This window comes from Saimiri boliviensis, chromosome 10 (assembly GCF_048565385.1).
Source record: "Saimiri boliviensis isolate mSaiBol1 chromosome 10, mSaiBol1.pri, whole genome shotgun sequence".
NCBI classification, from domain to species: Eukaryota; Metazoa; Chordata; class Mammalia; order Primates; family Cebidae; genus Saimiri; species Saimiri boliviensis.
In genome coordinates, this window is record NC_133458.1 from 52,845,304 (window position 1) to 52,866,226 (window position 20,923).

The window sequence follows — 20,923 nt, forward strand, 5'->3', positions numbered from 1 at the left end:
CATTCTTTGCACAGAATAATTTGTTCAACAAGTTGGCTGAAATTGATTAGTCCTACTATATTTTGGAATCAGATGATTACTTAAAAATTTCCATCTAAAATAAGTCAGTTGAAAGAAAAAAGACACATCTGCCAAGACTATAATAACCTTTGGCGGAATTAAACACGACCTCGTTCTTTCTTAATGTGCCTATTCCAGGCTGCTTGTGATCTATGAGATTCTGGCAGGCTCAACTTTCGAAAGAGCATATGCACAGAAATGCTTCTTAAGAAATGAAGCTTTTTTTAACTTGTTGCATGTAATTTGTCTCCTGGACAAATTGAATTGGTGATGGAAAGAATTTAGGCTTCAATTTAATATTGAGATACCATCTAAAGATCTTTGTTTATAATGTTTATTTTGAAAGGCTCAATAGTTTAAGCTATTAAAATGTCATTTAAAAAAAGTATGACTGTGAGCACCAATAACAAAATGCAGTCACAGAAGCTAATATGGAGATATTTGCTGCCTGTTTTAATTCATAGAAATGATCTAACTTTCCTTTCTTCCGCAAAGCTTAGCTGGTACCAATGCAAGAGAAGCTGTCATAAGGACAAACCACTTATTATCATCTGTGAGATGCTCTAAATAATTGGAGATAAGTTTGGAGACAAAAATATATTTAGTCAATTAAAGGCAATAGTGTTCACAAAGTAAGTCTGTCTAATAACAAGCAATACATTTGTTGTGCTTTAAAGTTTGGAAAGTGAATGAAAAGTGGTTTTTCTCATAGCTCGATGAAGGCCAGATTAATCCACATTGAGTGAAAATAGTGAGTTTTAAAAATAATTTCTCACCCTTCCCAAACAAAGATATTCCTTGGGAAAAGACCTGCAACTCTTCTGACTAGAAGTACCACCAACACAAGATGTGTTAACATATATGGGCTAAGAGCTTTCCATCATTCATTCAAAAAACTATCAGTATGTACTTTTTCGGCTTTCATTTTAAGCAAATAAATAGTAACCCTGTTTAAAGAGACCAAGAAGCATGTTATTCCTTTGAAAATGTTGGTACTGAACCTATATGCTTTCATGTTAGGCCCAATCAAGCCTTGTGATGTGAATTGCTTATATTATGAACTGGGTCTTTTCATGTCTGTTTCATGTAATTATTATTCACCCTTACTATTTTTTTAATAATTATCTTTATCAAATCTGCATTAGTACAGAGTTCTTGTGTTCATTCAAGGCAGTTCCATTCTCTTTCTTATGCTAGCTTGTGCTGATTAGTAAATCATTTCAAGAATAGTACAGTTGAATTTTTTAAAAGTTCTATAAGCAATCTGTTTTTTTTTTCAAACTTTAAAATTCTTTCTAAAAACAATGATTCAGTTTACTTTTATTCTTAACATGTTTAAGCTTATTAATTCTTAAAATCCATTTCTGTCCTCTTTGCATAGTCTGTGAAATCTTAGTAAAACACATATGTAATCTTCAGGTCACTTGATAGTATTCAAGCATCTAGGAAAATGCCTGGCCAAGGAAAGACTTGGAATGTCACTGAAGCATTTCATTACTCATCTAAATCTTTGTATTTTGCCAAAATATCATCTGGATAGGCCCCACTGGAGAGAGAATTTGAAGGACAAGTAACTTTTAAGTGGCACTATCACAAACATCAAAAAGAATCTGGAAAAAGAAATCATAAGTATACATTTATGAGTGATTTTGATACTCATAAGAACATTTATTTACTTAAACAGTACGAAAAAATTGTATTATGCTGAAAACTTTAAAATTTCCTTTTTTATCGTTTAACTGCTCTTCTCTCAAGAAGGATTTGACTTCTTGAGAAAAGAAGTTAAGAAATTAAGTAGATTCTCATTTACCAATATTTTCCTTGTAAAAATTGCTACCAATCTGTATTGATAGCTTTAAAGTTTTAAAGAAGTTTGGCTTTTTCCACTAAAAGCAAGTCAAAGCAGGCTATGGTTTCATTCTGAATCCTTTCCTAGAAACAATCTTATTATAAAAAAAAATAATAATAATAACCTGGTGGTGAGGCCAGGTGCAGTGGCTCACGTCTGTAATCCTAGCACTTTGGGAGGCCAAGGTGGATGGATCATGAGGTCAGGAATTCAAGACCAGCCTGGCCAAGATGGTGAAACTCTGTCTCTACTAAAAATACAAAAATTAGCTGGGTGTGGTGGCTAATTTGAGTCCCTGTAGCCCCAGCTACTCGGGGTGCTGAGTCAGGGGAATCACGTGAACCTGGGAGGTGGAGGTTGCAGTGAGCTGAGATTGTGCCACTGCACTCCAGCCTGGGTGACAGAGTGAGACTCCGTCTCAAAAAATTAAAAAATTAAAATTAAAATACTGGCAAACAGAATGCAACAGCAAATCAAAAAGCTTATTCATCATGATCAAGTAGGCTTCATCCAGGGGATGCAAGGCTGGTTCAACATATGCAAGTCTATAAATGTAATCCATCACATTAACAGAACCAAAGACAAAAACCATGTGATTATCTCAATAGATGCAGAAAAGGCCTTCAACAAAATTCAGCAGTCCTTTATGCTAAAAACCCTCAATAAACTAGGCATCGATGGTACATATCACAAAATAATAAGAACTATTTACAACAAACCCACAGCCAGTATCATACTGAACAGGCAAAAACTGGAAGCATTCCCTTTGAAATGTGGCGCAAGACAAGGATGCCCTCTCTCACCACTCCTATTCAATATAGTATTGGAAGTTCTAGCCAGGGCAATCAGGCAGGAGAAAGAAATAAAGGTATTCAAATAGGAAGAGAGGAAGTCAAATTGTCTCTATTCACAGCTGACATGATTGTATATTTAGAAGACCCCATCGTCTCGGCCCAAAATTGCCTGAAACCAATAAGCAACTTCAGCCAGGTCTCAGGATACAAAATCGATGTGCAGAAATCACAGGCATTTCTATATACCAGTAACAGACTTAAAGAGAGCCAAATCAAGAACAAACTGCCATTCACAATTGCTACAAAGAGAATAAAATAGCTAGGAATACAACTAACAAAGAATGTAAAGGACCTCTTCAAGGAGAACTACAAACCACTGTTCAATGAAATAAGAGAGGACACAAGCAGATGGAAAAACATCCCATGCTCATGGTTGGGAAGAATCAACATCGTGAAAATGGCCATACTGCCCAGAGTAATTTATAGATTCAACACTATCCCCATCAAGCTACCAATGACCTTCTTCACAGAACTTGAAAAAACCACCTTAAACTTCATATGGAACCAAAAGAGAGCCCGCATAGCCAAAACAATCGTAAGCAAAAAGAACAAAGCTGGAGGCATCATGCTGCCTGACTTCAAACTATACTACAAGGCTATAGTAGTCAAAACAGCATTGTACCGGTACCAAAACAGAGACATAGACCAATGGAACAGAACAGAGGCCTCAGAAGCAACACCACACATCTACAATCATCTGATCTTTGACAAACCTGAGAAAAAGAAGCAATGGGGAAAGGATTCCCTGTTTAATAAATGGTATTGGGAAAACTGGCTAGCCATGTGCAGAAAGCAGAAACTGGACCCCTTCCTGACACCTTACACTTAAATTAACTCCAGATGGATTAAAGTTCTAAACATAAGCCCTAACACCATAAAAACCCTAGAAGAAAACTTAGGCAAAACCATTCAGGACATAGGCATAGGCAAGGACTTCATGGTTAAAACAACAAAAGCAATGGCAACAAAAGCCAAAGTAGACAAATGGGATCTAATTAAACTCCAGAGCTTCTGTACAGCAAAGGAAACAATCATTAGAGTGAACTGGTAACGAACAGAATGGGAAAAAATTTTTGCAATCTACCCATCTGACAAAGAGCTAATATCCAGAATCTACAAAGAACTAAAACAGATTTGCAAGAAAAAAAGAAACCCATTCAAAAGCTGGCAAAAGATATGAACAGACACTTTACAAAAGAAGACATCAATCAGGCCAACAAACACATGAAAAAATGCTCATCATCACTGGCCATTAGAGAAATGCAAATCAAAACCACATTGAGATACCATCTCCACCAGTTAGAATAGCAATCATTAAAAAATCTGGAGACAACAGATGCTGGAGAGGATGTGGAGAAATAGGAACACTTTTACACTGTTGGTGGGAATGTAAATTCATTCAACCATTGTGGAAGACAGTGTGGCGATTCCTCAAGGACTTAGACATAGGAATACCATTTGACCCAGCAATTCCATTACTGGGTATATGCCCAAAGAATTATAAATTGTTCTATTATAAAGACACATGCACACGTATGTTCATTGCGGCACTGTTTACAATAGCAAAGACCTGGAACCAACCCAAATGTCCATCATTGATAGACTGGGTAAAGGAAATGTGACACATATACACCATGGAATACTACAGAGCCATAAAAAGCGATGAGTTTGTGTCCTTCATAGCGATATGGATGAATCTGGAAACCATCATTCTCAGCAAACTGACACAAGAGCAGAAAACTAAACACCATATGTTATCACTCATAGGTGGGTGTTGAACAATTAGACCACATGGACACAGGGAGGGGAGCATCACACACTACAGTCAGTAGTGGGGGGCTAGAGGAGGGACAGCGGGGTGGGGAGGTATAATGAAGGAAGAAGTACCAGATATAGGTGATGGGGCAATGAAGGCAGCAAACCACCTTGCCATGTGTGTACCTATGCAACTATCCTGCATGATCTGCATGTGTACCCCAGAACCAAAAAAAAAAAAAAAACCTAGTGGTTTTAGTGAGATTCTATCATCATTCCTCCATTCTGTTGGCTTGCTTTTACTTTTTTTTTTTTTAGGCAAAGTAGAATCTTCATTTTAATTTACCTGTGTAATATTTTATATTTTGTCCATGGTTTTAAGTAATTTAATTCAGTCTGAGAACATTTGGCATGCTCCTTAAGTTATTCTGATATACATAAGGACAATTTCCAATTCAGTCCAGTTACTGGAACTTGATCAAGCTTTACAAAGGATATAGTTTCTGTAATGTTTGTGAATTTCAATGGCATTATATTTCTGGATAAAGATTACAGAGATGTATGGTTATTCTGAATGAAATTTAGAGTTCACTGAAACACAAATGCATTCACATGCAATTTTTAACAGGGAACTGTTAACAGAATTGAATATTCTTAGATTCATCCTAGTCAAACGTTCATTCCTAGTTGAACATCCTACCTTAGAGAAAAAAACATTCACTTCTGAAAAAATGTAGGAATTCAGTTTGAATTGTACAAATACTTGATTTCTTATTAAATCATTTATCTTTCCATAAGTTTCACCCAGCCTCTATGTACATTTTCATGGGTCTCACCAATGAAACTAAATTAGGACCATATTATGAAGCTTCCCCACAGTGATCTTTCTGGGTACAGAACAACTCCAGCCTATCTTCTCATTTCTTCAATTCATTGTCCTCTGACAAGTAGCAGGGTTCCTATCCCTAGTGCAATTTCCTCTGTGTACATCTTTGGTCAGTTGACCTGCCCTTCCTGTCACAACTACAGAAATACCTGGAAGAAACTGTGATATATTTTATGCTTTTGTTAAAGGGGTACTCCATCCCATTCTTTCTTCAAAACCAAAACCCACTTCTTTAAGAACTGGGTTCTCAAAGAACTAGTTCTCCTCTCTCATTCTCAGAAATCAAAACTCTCTATTTTAAGCCATTTGACAGTTTATGTAGTTACTAGATTTTAATCATGCAATTTTAGATTCAAAGGAGCTGAGAAAGTTGGCAAGGTGCAAGATGGGGTGGGGCGTTCTAGGGTCCTGGGGGAGGCAGAAAATCAGTAACAGACCAATAAAATGTTGAGATAAAAACATTCGAGCAATCTAGAAAAATTCAGTGATTCAATCTAGAGCTAGTTCAATGGCAGAGGAACAGGAAAGGTAGATTTGGAGAGATGCCATTGGGTCAGCACTTGGACAGTTGACAAATGAGGACCTGTCTAGCAAGCATTAGCAAGCATGCGTTTTACATTTAATAAAGGAAAGAGGAAATGCCTTTATGCCAAGTTCACATAATATAAGAACTTAATAATTCACTCATAGTCACTAGTATGAGGCAAGGCAGGCAGTATCCAAATGGGAATATAATAAATAATGTTGAACTATATCATTCTTCCTCAGGCTGCTTTAATTTTTCTGTGGTGCATTTTCCTCAGTAATTGTAGAAAAGATGGTGAACTTCCTACAGGCTTAGAAAATTTGTTTATACTATATAAAACTAGATTGATATGATCACTTATTGAGAAATGATTAAAATAAGTTTCCAGGCCCAGTACTTTACTAGATTTTGGCCCATTTTTATACCATGTGTGTGTGAATCTTTGTCCAGAAAATTTGTACTTTTCTTTTCAGTTAAGTTTCGCGTACTAAGTATGTTTCTCTTTTTGAGGAAATAATGTATAGTTATCTCAGATAATGGACATTTTTGTTAAAATATATTAAACAAAGCTTCCTAACTAGTGATTTAAAATATGATGTAAATTTGTTGAGTTAAATCCAGGTAGATGCTGACTGGGTGTTGGAGCTCCCCAGACCACTTATAATACAGGACTCTGGGGCAATGTTAGGTGTCCAGTCTAGCATTTTTTGAAGGTTTAGATCTTCAATTAATTTCCAAAATATCATATCAATATCATAAAACATATTACAACTAGGAAGTAGCTTTCAAATCAATTCATTATTTATTGAGACACTATTACCAGCTTCGGCTGATGTCTTGGGTGGACGTATTTTCTGCTTTTGAGGAGCCTGTTTCTTCTTCAGAGCAAAGATAAGTACTTAACACAGAGAACAGTTCAGCATGCTACAAAAATAAGTCGTAGATTATGTTGTTTAAACCAGTGAATTTTAAATTCGACTTTCTATCAGAATCAATCAAGGAGGCTTTTAAAACTACAGCTTCTGGGCCTCCACCCTCAGAGAGTCCAACTAAGTGGGTCTTTCTAAAATGGCCCTACCCTGATGACTGTGATATAGACGTTTCAGTGAAGGATTCCATGTGCCCAAATAATTCATCAAAGGTAGATGTCCATTTGAATAAGCAATTTAAAGTAGAATAAAGCATTTTATAACTTATTCTCTTTATTGGGTTGAGGCCTTAGTGACCAAAATCATTTAGTAGTTAACGTTTCTGCAGGTATTTTGTTATACATATCTAACTATTGTATTGACTAGTAAATATTTCTAATAATTGTCATAACTTTTCCTGCATTTAATTTAACCAATTTATTTCATTACCTGTGAAATAATTTGAAATTCCATATTTTACAGACAGGTGTTTCTCCTTCTTTTCACTTTATAACATGAATACAGAGAATCCCTTTTGTAATATAGCTAACATTAGGCATGGTAAACTATCATAATATGTTAAGAAACAAAGCAAACAACAAAAAAATCCCTTGGTCCTCATCCCCATGTAAGGTCTCGTTTCTCACCTTTGCAGCTAACCTTCTAGAAAGAGCAGTCTGCACAGTAGTTGAGTGCAAACTCTGAGGCCAGTATCCCTGAGGTCGTCTATAGACACTGCTTAGCACAGTGCCTTGATAGCAGGATGTTCTTGATAGATATCAGCTTTATTAAGATTATTTTGGACTCTCCTTCAACTCTCTTAGCTCTTAAAACTCTTTTCCTTATTTCGTTAATGGAATGCACTTTTACTCAGTCGCCTTTGCTAGCTCCTCCTCTTCCACCTGTCCCTTAAAGATATGTTTGACTCTACATTTTACATCTTTCTTTTTATTATTTATTTATTTAGAGATAGAGTCTCAATCTCTTGCTAAGGCTGAAGTGTGATGGTGCAGTCCTAGCTCACTGCATCCTCAGACTCCTGGTGTCAGGTGATCCTCCTGCCTAAGCCTCCTAAGTTGCTAGGACTACAGGTATGCACCGCCATGCCCAGTTAATTTTTAATGTTTTTGGTAGAGACAGGGTCCCTCACTGTGTTGCCCAGGCTGGTCTCAAACTCTTGGCCTCAAGTAATCCTCTTGCCTCAGCCTCCCAAAGTACTGGGATTACAGACATGAGCTGCTGCTCCCAGCCTCACTTCTTTCTTTATAACTTACATTGTCTCTGAGTGACTTGGTCTTCCTTCTGTAACTCCACTACCTCCTGCTTGATAATGATCTCCTAATTGATATATGGTGCAGATGTTCCTCCTAGCTTTACTTCAGCACTGTCTAGTAGAAGTATATTGTAACCTATGTGCAATTTTAAGGATTCTAGTAGCCACATCTAAAAAACAGAAAGAAATAATGAATTTAATAATATATTTGAATAGGTAAAATTTAAACATTTTGACATAGTGTGGTCAATTTAAAACTATTAATGAGATATTTTATATTTTTTGTACTAAGTCTTCAAAATCTAGTACATACTTTACATTTATAACACATCTAAGAAATATTTAGCCTGTATTAAGAGTTCATAAAATTGACAATTGAAAAGTAGATCCATATACTCAAGTGTTTCATACCTGCCTAAAGAAATTCAAGTAACTGAGTCGAGTATCAAAAGATCATTTTCCTTTAATGTCCACATCTGCTTTGACAAAATGTTTTCATTTTTATTAGAAGAGCTGATTTACTGTTAATGCAAAAACATATCAGTTTCAAAACTATATCCACATATTATCCTTGTGTCAGCATAGTGTTATTAACATGGAAGTCATAGAAATATCACAAATTATAAAGCAAGTCTAAAATAATTAACATTAAGAAGACATTCTTCAAATTTTTCTTTTAGGTTTTTGTAGACAATTTGGAAAATACTGGAAATTACAGTTAAAATCTTCTGGAGACTCGATTGATGTTAAGAAATTCATGTGTAAAAGCACTATTAATTTGTATTTTCAAAGTTTCAATTTCAACATAAATGCTCCTACTTTTCCAGCTGGTTTCCAAATAAATGCTTGTTCTCCTTGAAGCTTCAGATTTGGCTTATTCATATGCACTGTGATACTGGTGAGAGAATGTGTATCAGTGTGCCAGGTTTTTGTTATTCATTATTGGATAATTGTCAGGTATTCCATTTGTTTCAAGAAAACCTTTAATTAGAGTTAACAATTGAGTGAATCTTTGTGAAACCCTTCTATGATTTAACCAATAAGTGTTTGTACAAAATTCAAGATCATTATATTTATTGTCTTTTTTTTTAGGAGTTCCAGAAACTCCTAAAAAAAATGACCAGAAGTCTGTAGCCATTTGATTTGCTTAATGTGGCCTAAGTTTTGTTAACTGTGTTGTGCTGTTTATTACTGGATTTTGCTTTCATGCCTGATCAGTTGTCTTTCTTTTTTCCTCTCTTGGTTCAGCTCCAACAGAGGCCACTGTACATCCACATCTAGGTAAGTGTTTAAGGCTCCAATGTCATTCGTTTTAGTACTTGATCTACTTTTTTGGCTCTTCCGGCTATGTGAGCAGATATGTTAGAGAGGTGAGGAAGCTGTCCTTTCTGGTCGCTGATCATTTACTGAAATTAGACTTGGGTACAGATTATACCTAAACACAGAACCTCCATGAGGAAACATTCATGCTGCCCAGCTGAGGGCTCGTGCAGGGACTTTCACACCTGTTAGTACCCTCAGCCTCAAGAGATCTTGGAAGCATGGATGAGATCCTATTGAGTGTAAGCTTTTGCATTCTAATGCTGAATTTTCCCCAGAGTCCCTCATAATACTAGATGCCCATCATAAATATCCGCACATAGAGCAAGTGGGTAAGAAGCCATGAATGTGGAAGAATTGAAGTCACTTTACATTTGAGATTTATGCTCAAATTAGTACTGGATTATTTTTTAAAAATATTTTGTCATTTCTTTAAAAATTGAACTGAAATTGGGCATGGTGGCTTATGCCTATAATCCCAACACTTTGGGAAGCCAAGGTGGGAGGATTGCTTGAGGCCAGGTGTTTAAAACCAGTCTGGACAGCAGAGCGAGACCTCCATCTCTACCAAAAAAATGTTAAAAATCAGCCACATGTGGTGGCATGCGCCTCTAGTCCTAGCGACTTTGGGGGCTGAGATGGAAGGATCATTTAAATCAGGATTTCAAGGCTGTAACAAGCTATAATTGTGACACTGTCCTCCAGCCTGGACAGCAGAATGAGATTCTATTTCTTTTTTAAAAAATCGAAATGCGACTGTTTAAATAACTACCTGCTTCTTAAAATGGCACCATGAATTTTTTCATAGTGTCATGTTTTTAGTGGCTCATGGTTCTTGAGGCAGCATGCGTAGTGGTCAGGATCACAGATGTGGAGCCACACTGCCTGGGTTTATCTCACTTTTACCACTTGCTAGCCACACAACATTGAGCAAGTTTCTTAACCACTCTGTGCCTCAGTTTCTTCATCTGTAAAGTAGAATTAATAATACTACCTCATAGGGCTGATATGAGGATTAAATGATTTTGTATTCATAAAGTATATGATAAATAATATAGTAGTGTTTGGAAGTAAATATATATGCAAACAAGTATCTAGTGAGACTTACCCATTGCTTTTGTAAATAACAAAGTCTCTAGAAAACAAGTGATCTTTAAGCATTAATTTTCTCATTTGTGTCAGTGAAAACTTGTTTTAAAAGCAATTGCCTACACTATAGTATTTAATAAGAATGAAAAGAAATTGTGCTAGCAGATTCCAGCCTTTTCAAATGTCTCTCACTGTGGGACTTTCCAGATAGGTCAGTTATTTGTCTCTTGGGCTTTTCCTTTCAACCTATAAACCCAATTAATTTATTTTTCCTCTTTGGAAAATCTGCCTTGAGAAGCTCTACTTTTATGTAATGCTACAGCTTGAGGCTCCTCTTACTTGGCAGACAAACATAAGCCCTTAGAAGCATGCCTTCTGGCAGCCAAGACAGGCTGGTGACCTGCAGTGGCCCAGCCGAATCTTGGCCAGATTGGGTGTCTGAGAGAGCTGTACCCTGTAGGCATTTCACGCACTGCATCTCATTGCTCAGAGGAATCATTAAATCACTCCCATGCACAGAATACATCACAGCGTTCTCTCCAGTGTATATCCATATTCTCCCTGTTCTCACGCCTAAGGCTTCAAGTCTGAGCATCCAGTCCTCTCAGTACATGCTGATTCACTGGTTTCCATGACTTCATTATGTGCTTGCCTGCTGGCATACCTGGAATAAAGGAGGCAAGGACTGCTATGGGTGGGGATGTCACCAAAGAGAATGTAAAAGGATGCTTCCTGGTGTTTGGAAGTGATTTTAATTACCCAGTGAGTTCAGAGAATTATATTTGAGTGAGCCTTAAAAACATAAAATATCACTTTTAAAAGAAAAAGTCATGAGGGTTTTTTTTGTGTTAATCAGATTTTTCTTTTATTTGAGACGGAGTTTCATTCTTGTTACCCAGGCTGGAGAGTATTATTGTAATTGTTTCAAAAGGCAGTCTGTTAGCTAGTTCAAACAAAATTGTCAAGATCAAAAGAATTTACAGTAGCTAAAACAAACTTCCTAAGCAAACCATGAATCAGATGAGAGCATCATTAAAGTACAAATTAATTTTTACAACATAAGTAGAAATAATTATCATTTCTCACACAACCTTTAAAATGAGCATACTTACATTGTAGCTGGCCATGAAAGTGATTTTACTTATTCATCATCTATTCAGTGGAAATGTGAACTCTACAGTTCATGAAAATATTGCACTTGACATTCCCAAAGTTCTTCCAGAACTTAAAAATAGGTATTCGGTATATCTCAAATGTAGTGATAATATATTTAAAACCATGTATGGCTCCCTGGCATTCCTCCTGACTTCTAAATTGATTTTATTTGGAAATTTTACTTATTCATATAGATGATTTGTGTAGTTCTGAGAGAGAAAAAAGTTAACAAATTGACACACTTTCAATAAAAAATGAGTGAATATAGAGGAGAGAAAGCAAGCCAGGGCAAGAAACATAGTAGGAAAGAAAAAGAAAAAATAGATCAGTAGATTACAGCAACTTTAGCTGACAATAAATAGCCAGAATGTTCTATCCAATTCCATGCTTTAAAGTGAGTCTTGGAAGCCACAGGCAACATCTTGGAAGCCGTAGATGAGTATATGTGGAAATATGGGCGTGTTAGTCCATTCTCAGGCTTCTAATAAAGACATACCCAAGACTGGGTAATTTATAAAGGAAGGAGATTTAATTGACTCACAGCTCAGCATGGCTGGGAAGGCCTTAGGAAACTTACAATCATGGCAGAAGGGGAAGCAAACACATCGTTCTTCACATGGGGGCAGCAAGAAGTGCCAAGCAAAAGGGAGAAATGTCCCTTATAGAACCTTCCGATCTCAGCTGGGTGGCTCACACCTGTTATCCCAGCACTTTGGGAGGCCAAGGCAGGTGGATCACTTGAGGTCAGGAGTTCAACCTGACCCATCTCTACTAAACCCCATCTCTACTAAAAATACAAAAATTAGCCAGGCATGGTGGTGGGCACCTGCAGTCCCAGCTACTTGGGAGGCTGAGATAGGAGAATCACTTGAACCCAGGAGTCAAAGACTGCAGTGAGCCAAGATCGTGCCACTGCACTCCAGCCTGGGCAACAGAGTGAGACTCTCTGTGGAAAAAAAACAAAAACAAAAACAAAAAAAAACCATCAACTCTCATGAGAACTCACTCACTATCACAAGAAGAACATAAGAGTAACTGCCCCCATGATTCAGTTACCTCCTACCGGGTCGCTCCCACGATATGTGGAGATTATGGGAATTACAGTTCAAGATGAAATTTGAGTAGGGACACAGCCAAGCCATATCAATGGGAGACAAGTTTCGTATGGCCTTTCCTTGTAGGTCGGTACTGACTTTGACCTTCCTGCCTCCTCTGCCTGGTAGGTTTCCTTTTGGGGTTTTTGGTTTTCCTAACTTCTAGATGTCTAAACAGCAGAGCCTTTTATCCTTATCCCTTAGTAGTTTGAAGGACAAAGGAAATATAATCAACTGCTCATTTAAAATTTAGTTTTCCAATACGTTATTCTTCAGAAATACAACGCATTGACACTTGTATGTAGCTGAATATGCTGTTGCAGTGTATTTCTTTCCTAAACACTTCCTTTTTCTTTTAGCTGAAATACATAGTGACAGCGTTATCCTACGAGATGACTTTGACTCCTACCACCAACTGCAATTAAATCCAAATATATGGTAAGTTACAGGAACATGCCTCACTTTGGTTTGCTTAATGCAACAAATGATGCTGACTGCTCCCTTAAGGAGCAGTTACTTAAAATTAAATTGATCTTTAGTGCTAAGATATCAGTGAGACTTGTTAAACCATGGAAATGGGCTTAATGTAGACTGCATATAATGCCTATTACTTAACTTCTTCAAGAACTGAATCCAGGTGCTTCTCAAAGCCATGGGTATGGTTAGATTTTCTTTTTTCAGTTTTACAGTATCTTTATATGCTATAATATGTCTAATAATTTCCTTTATGCCAAGTGAAAGGAGGGAAATTGTTTATCTGAAATGACAAATAATTTGACTCATACTTCCAAATAATTTCTAAATTATTGGTTCAACTCATTATGTATACTCCAGTGTCTCCTTCAAAAGCTGTTTAACTATGGAATTTTTGAGGACAAATAAAAAATGAACCAAAACTCACTCATTAAAAACTTGTCTAATACATAAATGGATGCCTGAATTTGTTGGCAATTTGTCACATATTTGCTCACTTTGAAAAATGGGTCTACTGACCCAGAGTTACAATAAAAATCAATCTACGTAATTTGGAACAATATCTGAATTTGGATTTTCTGTTATACTGAATGTTTTTTGTTTGGACAGAAGAGTTCAAGATAAATTAGAAGCTCTAATGTAAACTAATTTCAAGCAATACAACACTCAAGACTAAAAAGAAAATCATCATTTTATCTTTGAATGTCAGCATATGATATTTACTTCTGTTTTATTTTCAGTTTTTAACAAATATTGAGTAATAATCATTTTATTTTTATAGTAAATTAAAAAGAGATATGATTCTCTGAAGCAACAAATGGTTTAGTAGAGAAGACACTAGAAGACACTAAAACCACATTTGTAAAAGCTTGTAATACAGGATAGCAGTCCTTAAATATATCAAAGGGGAACAGGTAACATACTAGAGGGGTTTCAAAGAAAGGAGAGATGACTCTGGTAGGAGTTTCTTGGAGAAAGTTGACCTGAGAGTTGAAGATGACATGTAAGCAGAGTGTTGAGCCTTCAATATTACACAAGAAACTTTTATTTCTTTTCTAGAAAGAAATATAAATCTGTATAGTATAAATATAGAAAAAATATATTATCAGGCTAGTCAGAAAGTCTAGTCATAAAGTATTATAATTTATATGCCATTTAAAGAAACAGTTTATCCATTAAACTCTGTTTCCCTAAATAACTTTTCTTAAAATAAATAGAAAATCTTTATTAATAAGAGGCCAATAAAAACCTTTCTAAGTACCACTTTTACCCAGGAAAAGTTTTTTACTTCTCCTGATATTTTGCCTTTTTATATTCCATTAATACAGATGTTATCAAATGATTTGTTTCTTTCAGAGCAGATGCATTTCTGTCAAGCTGATTCATTTTCTTCAGTGAGTTTTCTTGACAAATACAAAATGTGATTATTATGTGGTGTAAATTCTGTTGTTTTTTAAATCAATACAATGTGATTGATTTTTCTTCACCCGTTTTCATGACTGATCTGATAGATGCTTTCTTGACCAAAGTTATGGATTTTATGTCTCTTTTACTTAAGCTATGGGTTTTCCTACCTTAAAAAAAAAAAAAAAAAAAAAAAAAAAAAAAAACTTAGATTTTCCTACTTAAAAAAAATCCTTTTATCTTTAATAGCCAATTCCTTCTGTCTTTTATCAAATATGCTTCGAAGTAATTTTATGTTATCCGTTATTGCTCACAGTCTCCTTCATTTAGCGTCTTTAAGGTTAGGGAGAAAAAAAAAAAAGGTGAGAGTAAGGAATTGTGAAACTCCCATTGTTTAGGAGATGACTGTTGTGTGGGAGAGGCCCTGATATCAGATTATTCTGGTTTGGCTCTTGACCAAGCCCCTTGCCAGCTGGATACCTTGAGAAAAGCAAAAGGCTGCTTTACTTCTCTGAGCTCTAGTTCTGTGCAGTAAAAATAGGCAAATATTTCTTGCAGCATTGTTTCAAAGTTTCAGCATGAAGAGGTCTGGTGTATTAGAGGTGCTCAGTACATATCAGTTCCCTCTCTCCCTTCCTTTCTCTTTCCCTCCCTCCCTGTCTTTTTCCTTCCCTTTCTCTCCCTTTCTTCTCCCTTTCCCTCTCCTCTCTCTTCTCTTTCTGTGTCCCACTTTTATGCCTCCTCACCCACCCTTTCTCTCCCATCCTTCTTTTCTTTCTTTTGTGATGTATTTGCACATTGGACTGTTTGTCTTCCTCTGAGCCCAGACATGATCAAAACATTATTATTTAACTAAAGCTAAGCACCCAAGTCTTCCTTCGTTGAATTTTCCTAAAAAACAAGTGCCAAATTGAATGTATTATATTATAAAACACATGGAATATGTATTGATGAAAATAGTATTACAGCATTCCCTCCTTCATAAAGGAGGGAAAAAAGAAGATGTTAGATGTCTTGATCCCCTTAGAAGACAATGTAAACTTCCTAAAGTCAGAAACAAGCATCTAATAAAATCAGATATCCTCATGAAATATTTCCAATAGAGTAAAAAAAAGCATCACTTCGTTCTGGAACCTGATAAGGCAGTTTAACTCTCCTAAAGCTTCTGTTTTCTTGCTACATGTTTTGTCACATGAGTTTTGTCCCTTAAAATAATGTTTTTGATTCTCTTTACCCCAGAGAAGAATCAGAAACCCAGTGCAGCTTTGTGGCAATGTGGAGGAGAGAATCCTGTGACCAACACAATCTCTATGTCATTGCCACACATCAGCAGATAGAAGCAAAGTGCCTGGGTATGCTGTGTTGAGCTAAACTCTCATAATTTAATATACCACCAAATAATTTATCTCAGAAGAAAAAATGTGCTACTTATATGAGCATATTTCTCCCCTGGGATTCTAAAATCTTTGTATGAATTATTTACTCTATGCTACTTATAGCTAAGTAAAAGAGAAATTAAGAAACTAGCTACATCTGTACAATATTAAAGAGGTAGGTCAGTTTAAAAGTTAAAACACTTACAATGTATATTCCATTAACTTCACCTAATGAAGCCAACTTCTCATTCCATTTCACATCATTCTTTAATATCCAAGTTTATCTCATGTACCAATGACTGTACATAAAAAACAAGGAACATAAAATAATATGATTATGAATGAAGGTAACAGCTAAGTTACTCTTCGAAGGTTTTGATGGCAGTTGGAATAGAAATAAGAAAATTTTTGATGTCAACTCAATATTGACTATACTTTGTGTTAAGTTTAAATATTTGAAATGATTTTAAAATTTAAATTTTTACATGGTAAAAAGTTGAAATAATCCAAAAATATAAGTAATAAAAAATAAGCCTCCTTCCCACACTAGACCTATATTCTTTCTTGAGTCAACAGCTTGGCTAATAGTTTCTGTGAGTCCTTCTGGAGATCATTTATGCTTACACAAGTGTGGCAGCTATTAATTCTGTCCACAAACTTGAATATCAGAGAAATAAAACTCTATTTTTCCATAACCGAACCTAATTTCTTTATATTGTCCTCCTCCTACCATGTTAGTGGAAACTTAATTTCAGTCAACTGTAGCTTGTCCTTCTCTATTTTTTCTTGATTTTGAGCTTAGCTTCAGGTGTCTTATTTGTGCAAAGGCAGAGGTAGCATGAGGATGCACCTCTGGTCCCCAGTCTCTCTGCTGTGATGATCACGTTATGTATTTTGAGGGGTGTGGGTTACATAGATCTGTGTATCCCACTGTGCGTAAACTTTCCTCAGTAAAAATTTCAATAAGAATAAAAAAGACAGTAAGAAAAAATAAGACATAGGAGATATTTCTGATTCATAACTTGAGAGAGAGGAAGAGAGACTGCAAAGGAACTGAAACATGAATGGATCCTAGTTTTCTTGAGAAGTGTCTTTACCCTCCAAGCAATTACAAAGTCAGAGACGATCTTTGTTTTACTTAAGTTATCCCTTTAATGCTTGTTTTCTGAAGATCACAGAAGGTATCCAGAGCTCTAGTATCACCAGGCTCTGATGTTCTAGTGGGAAATGTGGAACTATTAAAAAACACAATGATAAATGGCAACTAGATGACAACAGATGTTTCCCCTCCAGCACAATGATAGAACAATAGTAATAGCAAAGATGCCCTACTCAGCAGAGATCAGGGAAGAACAAGAGTTACTCCACAGAAAGAGCATCTTAGATGACTGGGTTGTGATGCCAAAAACATCAAGAAAGCCACATATAAAGTTGTTTCAGATCCTGTGGTACAAGAAGACCTCCATCAGTTGGGTAATGATTCAGAAAGGCCCACAATTTACAGCAAAGGAAGCTAAAGCCATGGTTGGCATTGCATTAGATTGCTAGAATCAAGAAAAGATTAGAACATTTCCATTTTCATATGTAAATGACACTATTACAGGATGGGGAAAATAGAGATCACAGACTCTGCTGCATCTGGTATCTTCTTGAAAATACTAATTTGTTGGAGCAATTAGTATGAAATAAGGAAAAAGACTGGTGATTTGGCTTACTAACATTCCTTTGAGAAAAATAATTGTCTGAACAAAGAATATAAAAATACTGAGATTTTAAATGAGGGGTGAATTATACTAGCTGGAGCTTTATTTAATAATAGCCTAGTCCATAAATGAAAAGAAGTCAAGCAAGCAGTAAAACCGCTTTATAGTTCATTAGTATCTCGGACAACCCCAATGCCATAAATAATAAAAAAACAAAGAGGACTCCTCCATTTAGTAGCCAGTGGTGACAACCACAATGTAAGTGGAGTTTCTAGGTAATCAGAAAGAAGTAAGACTGATGAACAAACGACTGAGAAATAAATTGGATAAAAGTATCTCTACTTTGCTCGGTGTCCAACATGCCCTTGGGCAGTAAACCGGAAAGATGATGCTGGTGAAAGGGAGCATAAACCTTTCATTTTCTCAAGAGCAAGTGGCTACAGAAGATGGTGAATAGATGGGAAAAAAAAATCAGACACAGTAAATATTTTCTCTGATGACATACCCTTGCCAGAACCTCTAGTATATCTGTGCATGTTCTGGTTGTGGAATTATAATTTGATATTTGGAGTTTAACGGTTCACTCTTCTGATCATATGTGAATCTTTCTCTACTTTTTCTCTAACCCCCTCCCTCTTGATTCTTCACTGCTTTCTACTCTTTTACTTTTCTTCTCTTTTGTTAGTGACTTTTTTCTCATTACAAAACTCTCTTCTAACTTTCTTCTCTAACTTCCTCCCCCTCATTCCCCTCTTTTCCTATCATGATGTAATTGCTCCAGCAAAAAGCTTCGTCTACAGCAGAAAGGTTAACCAGGGGATGTTCAACTAATAAAATAAGGTGTGAATCTAGAGACTTATTATTTCCCTTTTAAATTCTGGTTTAGGTGACAAAAACAAGAGATCACTCAAAGGAATAAAATGTCAAGTACATTTGAAACAAGTAAGAAAATATTTCTTTAAGCAGCACGTAGTGGAATTTACCATAGTAGGAGGTCAGAATATTGTGTGCAGTAGTAAGGTTTTAGAGGTGTTATTTTTAACCCAAATAACGTTTGTCATTCGTACCTGTTAATGAAGAACGGATCAAATTTTTTAACTCCCTTGTGAAATAAGAAGAGTTATCTTACCTTCTTCAGTGAAAAGTAATGAGAAAGAATGAGCTATAAATGGAGTTTGTCATTTTCACATTTACAGTATGTGTTAGCTCCTTAGAAAAAAGACACGGCATAGTCGAAGGCAGTATTATTCTCAGTCTTATACAATGAACTTTCCTTGCTGTTTCTCTAAAAAGGTTTCACATTTACAAAGAGAACAGGATTTTTTTTTTAATTAAGCTTGATCTTTGATTTCTTGAAAATAATCATGTAAATTGCTTATAAGTATAATGGTCATGCCTTCCTCATTATAAAACATTATCTCTATAGTAAAATATGGTCAGAAGTTGAGTATTTGGTTGTGGAGGTTTGAATGGAAGGTACAAAGAGTTCTAGTGTCTCGGAATAAGTCAGCTGACAGCCCAGATGCTGAATGGTCGGCAAAGTCTCATTTACTTTGGTGAATTCACCAGTCTTTGTTCTGGCCTAGTTTTGCAAGCTCACACCTCATATTCCTGTTAGCACAGACAGTGTAATCTCTACCTGGGGGTTCAGACACATTATCTTTGGGTCAGGAAATTACAAAGAACTTTCCTTTTCTTTTTTCAGTTTTAAGGAACCTTTAAATAATGAGAACAACAGTTAAAATTATCTTAATATCTCCATTCAGAAGTGCTGGTGAATGCGGCTCAGAAATGCAGGCATTTATAGAATGCCAAATTGCTTCTGGTGGAGCTGATCTTCAGACACTGACCCCTTAAGAGGCAATACATTATGGAGAGATAATGTGATGTCCCCTCGGTCTTGGAGACAAATGACATGTATCTCAAATGAGAATTTGATGATAACTGATTGTCAGTGAGTCTCCAGGTGATTAACTTGCTTCAGCAGAGTGCCTGACTAAAGACTGAGTGATTTCGTTGTAATCTAAAAAGAATGAGTCATGCCATTAGACTGCTCTTGAGAAAATAATATTTCAGTTATTTATTTATTGTTATCAGGATGATGTCACCAACAACGATTCATAAATCTCTGGTTGTGCAAAGGAGCTCAATTTTCTCATTCATCCTCCTCCTCTTTCCTGCATCCTGAGAGTCCTTCTGAGTCACTGCTAAGTGCAGACCCCAGACTACAGGGACCTTTCACTTTATCCTCCTCTGTGCCCGATGAATTAGTGGATGAGCATATCTTCATGCCTAATAATTTAAAAATCAGGTTTTAAAAGCCCAATTATATCTTCAGAACTATACTCTGTACTGCTCAAAAGTACCATCACATGTAATTCATTGTCCCATGACAAAAACAGCCACCCAAATAATAAATAAAAAATAGAGAACTAATACCAAAATAACAACCTTGCAGTCTGCCAGGAACTTGTTACAGTGGAAGACAAAACCCTGGTTCAAAGCATTTCTTTTTCTTTTATGTTTGTGGTTTGATCCTAGTATTTTTGGTCAGCAAGTAATAGTGTTTATATTTACTGATTCTTTTAGATTTTTGTTACTTAAAAAAAAGAGAGAGAGAGTATGCATATAAAATAGATCATGATGAATTATCTAAGGATATATGTAGCCAAAGGGGAACTGAATTTGATTGTCATGTACTTCAGTCCAATCAATTCACTCTTAATGTTTTTCGATGAAGTCCATTCAACTCTCTACTTTTTGTACATTTTTATCAGCAAAACAAAAAAAATGTTTATCCTAGAAGTGAAAAAACAATTTTTAAGAAAAGTTATTGTAAATTTTCAAAATAAATGTTCACAATAAAAATGATAAACATTCCTTGAAATACGCATCGTTTTTATAGAATTGGAATTTTTTCCCTCACTGGCTGCATTAAGCAGAGTGGGAACAATACTGGACAAGAAATCAGGCAACCTGAATTCTAGTCCTGCTTCAGCATCATGAGGGAGTGATGAGATGCAGTGATATCTCAAGTTCCCTCTAACTTGATGATATGTAAACTCTGGTAATAGATAAGCTTCATGTAGAACCTAAGCACGTGATAAATTGGTTCAGAAAAGGTTTAATAAGTTCAAGCTTTTAATGGTTTTTGAGGACTGCTAGTATTTCCCTTAAAATATCTTTTAATCATATTG

The 20,923-nt window shown here is 35.9% G+C and overlaps 1 protein-coding gene across 3 annotated transcripts in view; it reads left to right on the forward strand.

Annotated features, from left to right (window-relative positions):
• The window catches only part of RELN (reelin), a 522,420-nt gene that overhangs the window by 237,159 nt on the left and 264,338 nt on the right, over nt 1–20,923 (forward strand). For all 3 annotated transcript variants that reach the window (XM_039472914.2, XM_039472915.2, XM_074379281.1), the window contains exons 5-6: nt 9,360–9,392; nt 13,129–13,207. In XM_039472914.2, the coding sequence (XP_039328848.2) occupies nt 9,360–9,392; nt 13,129–13,207 (112 nt within the window). The remainder of the gene's footprint in view (nt 1–9,359; nt 9,393–13,128; nt 13,208–20,923) is intronic.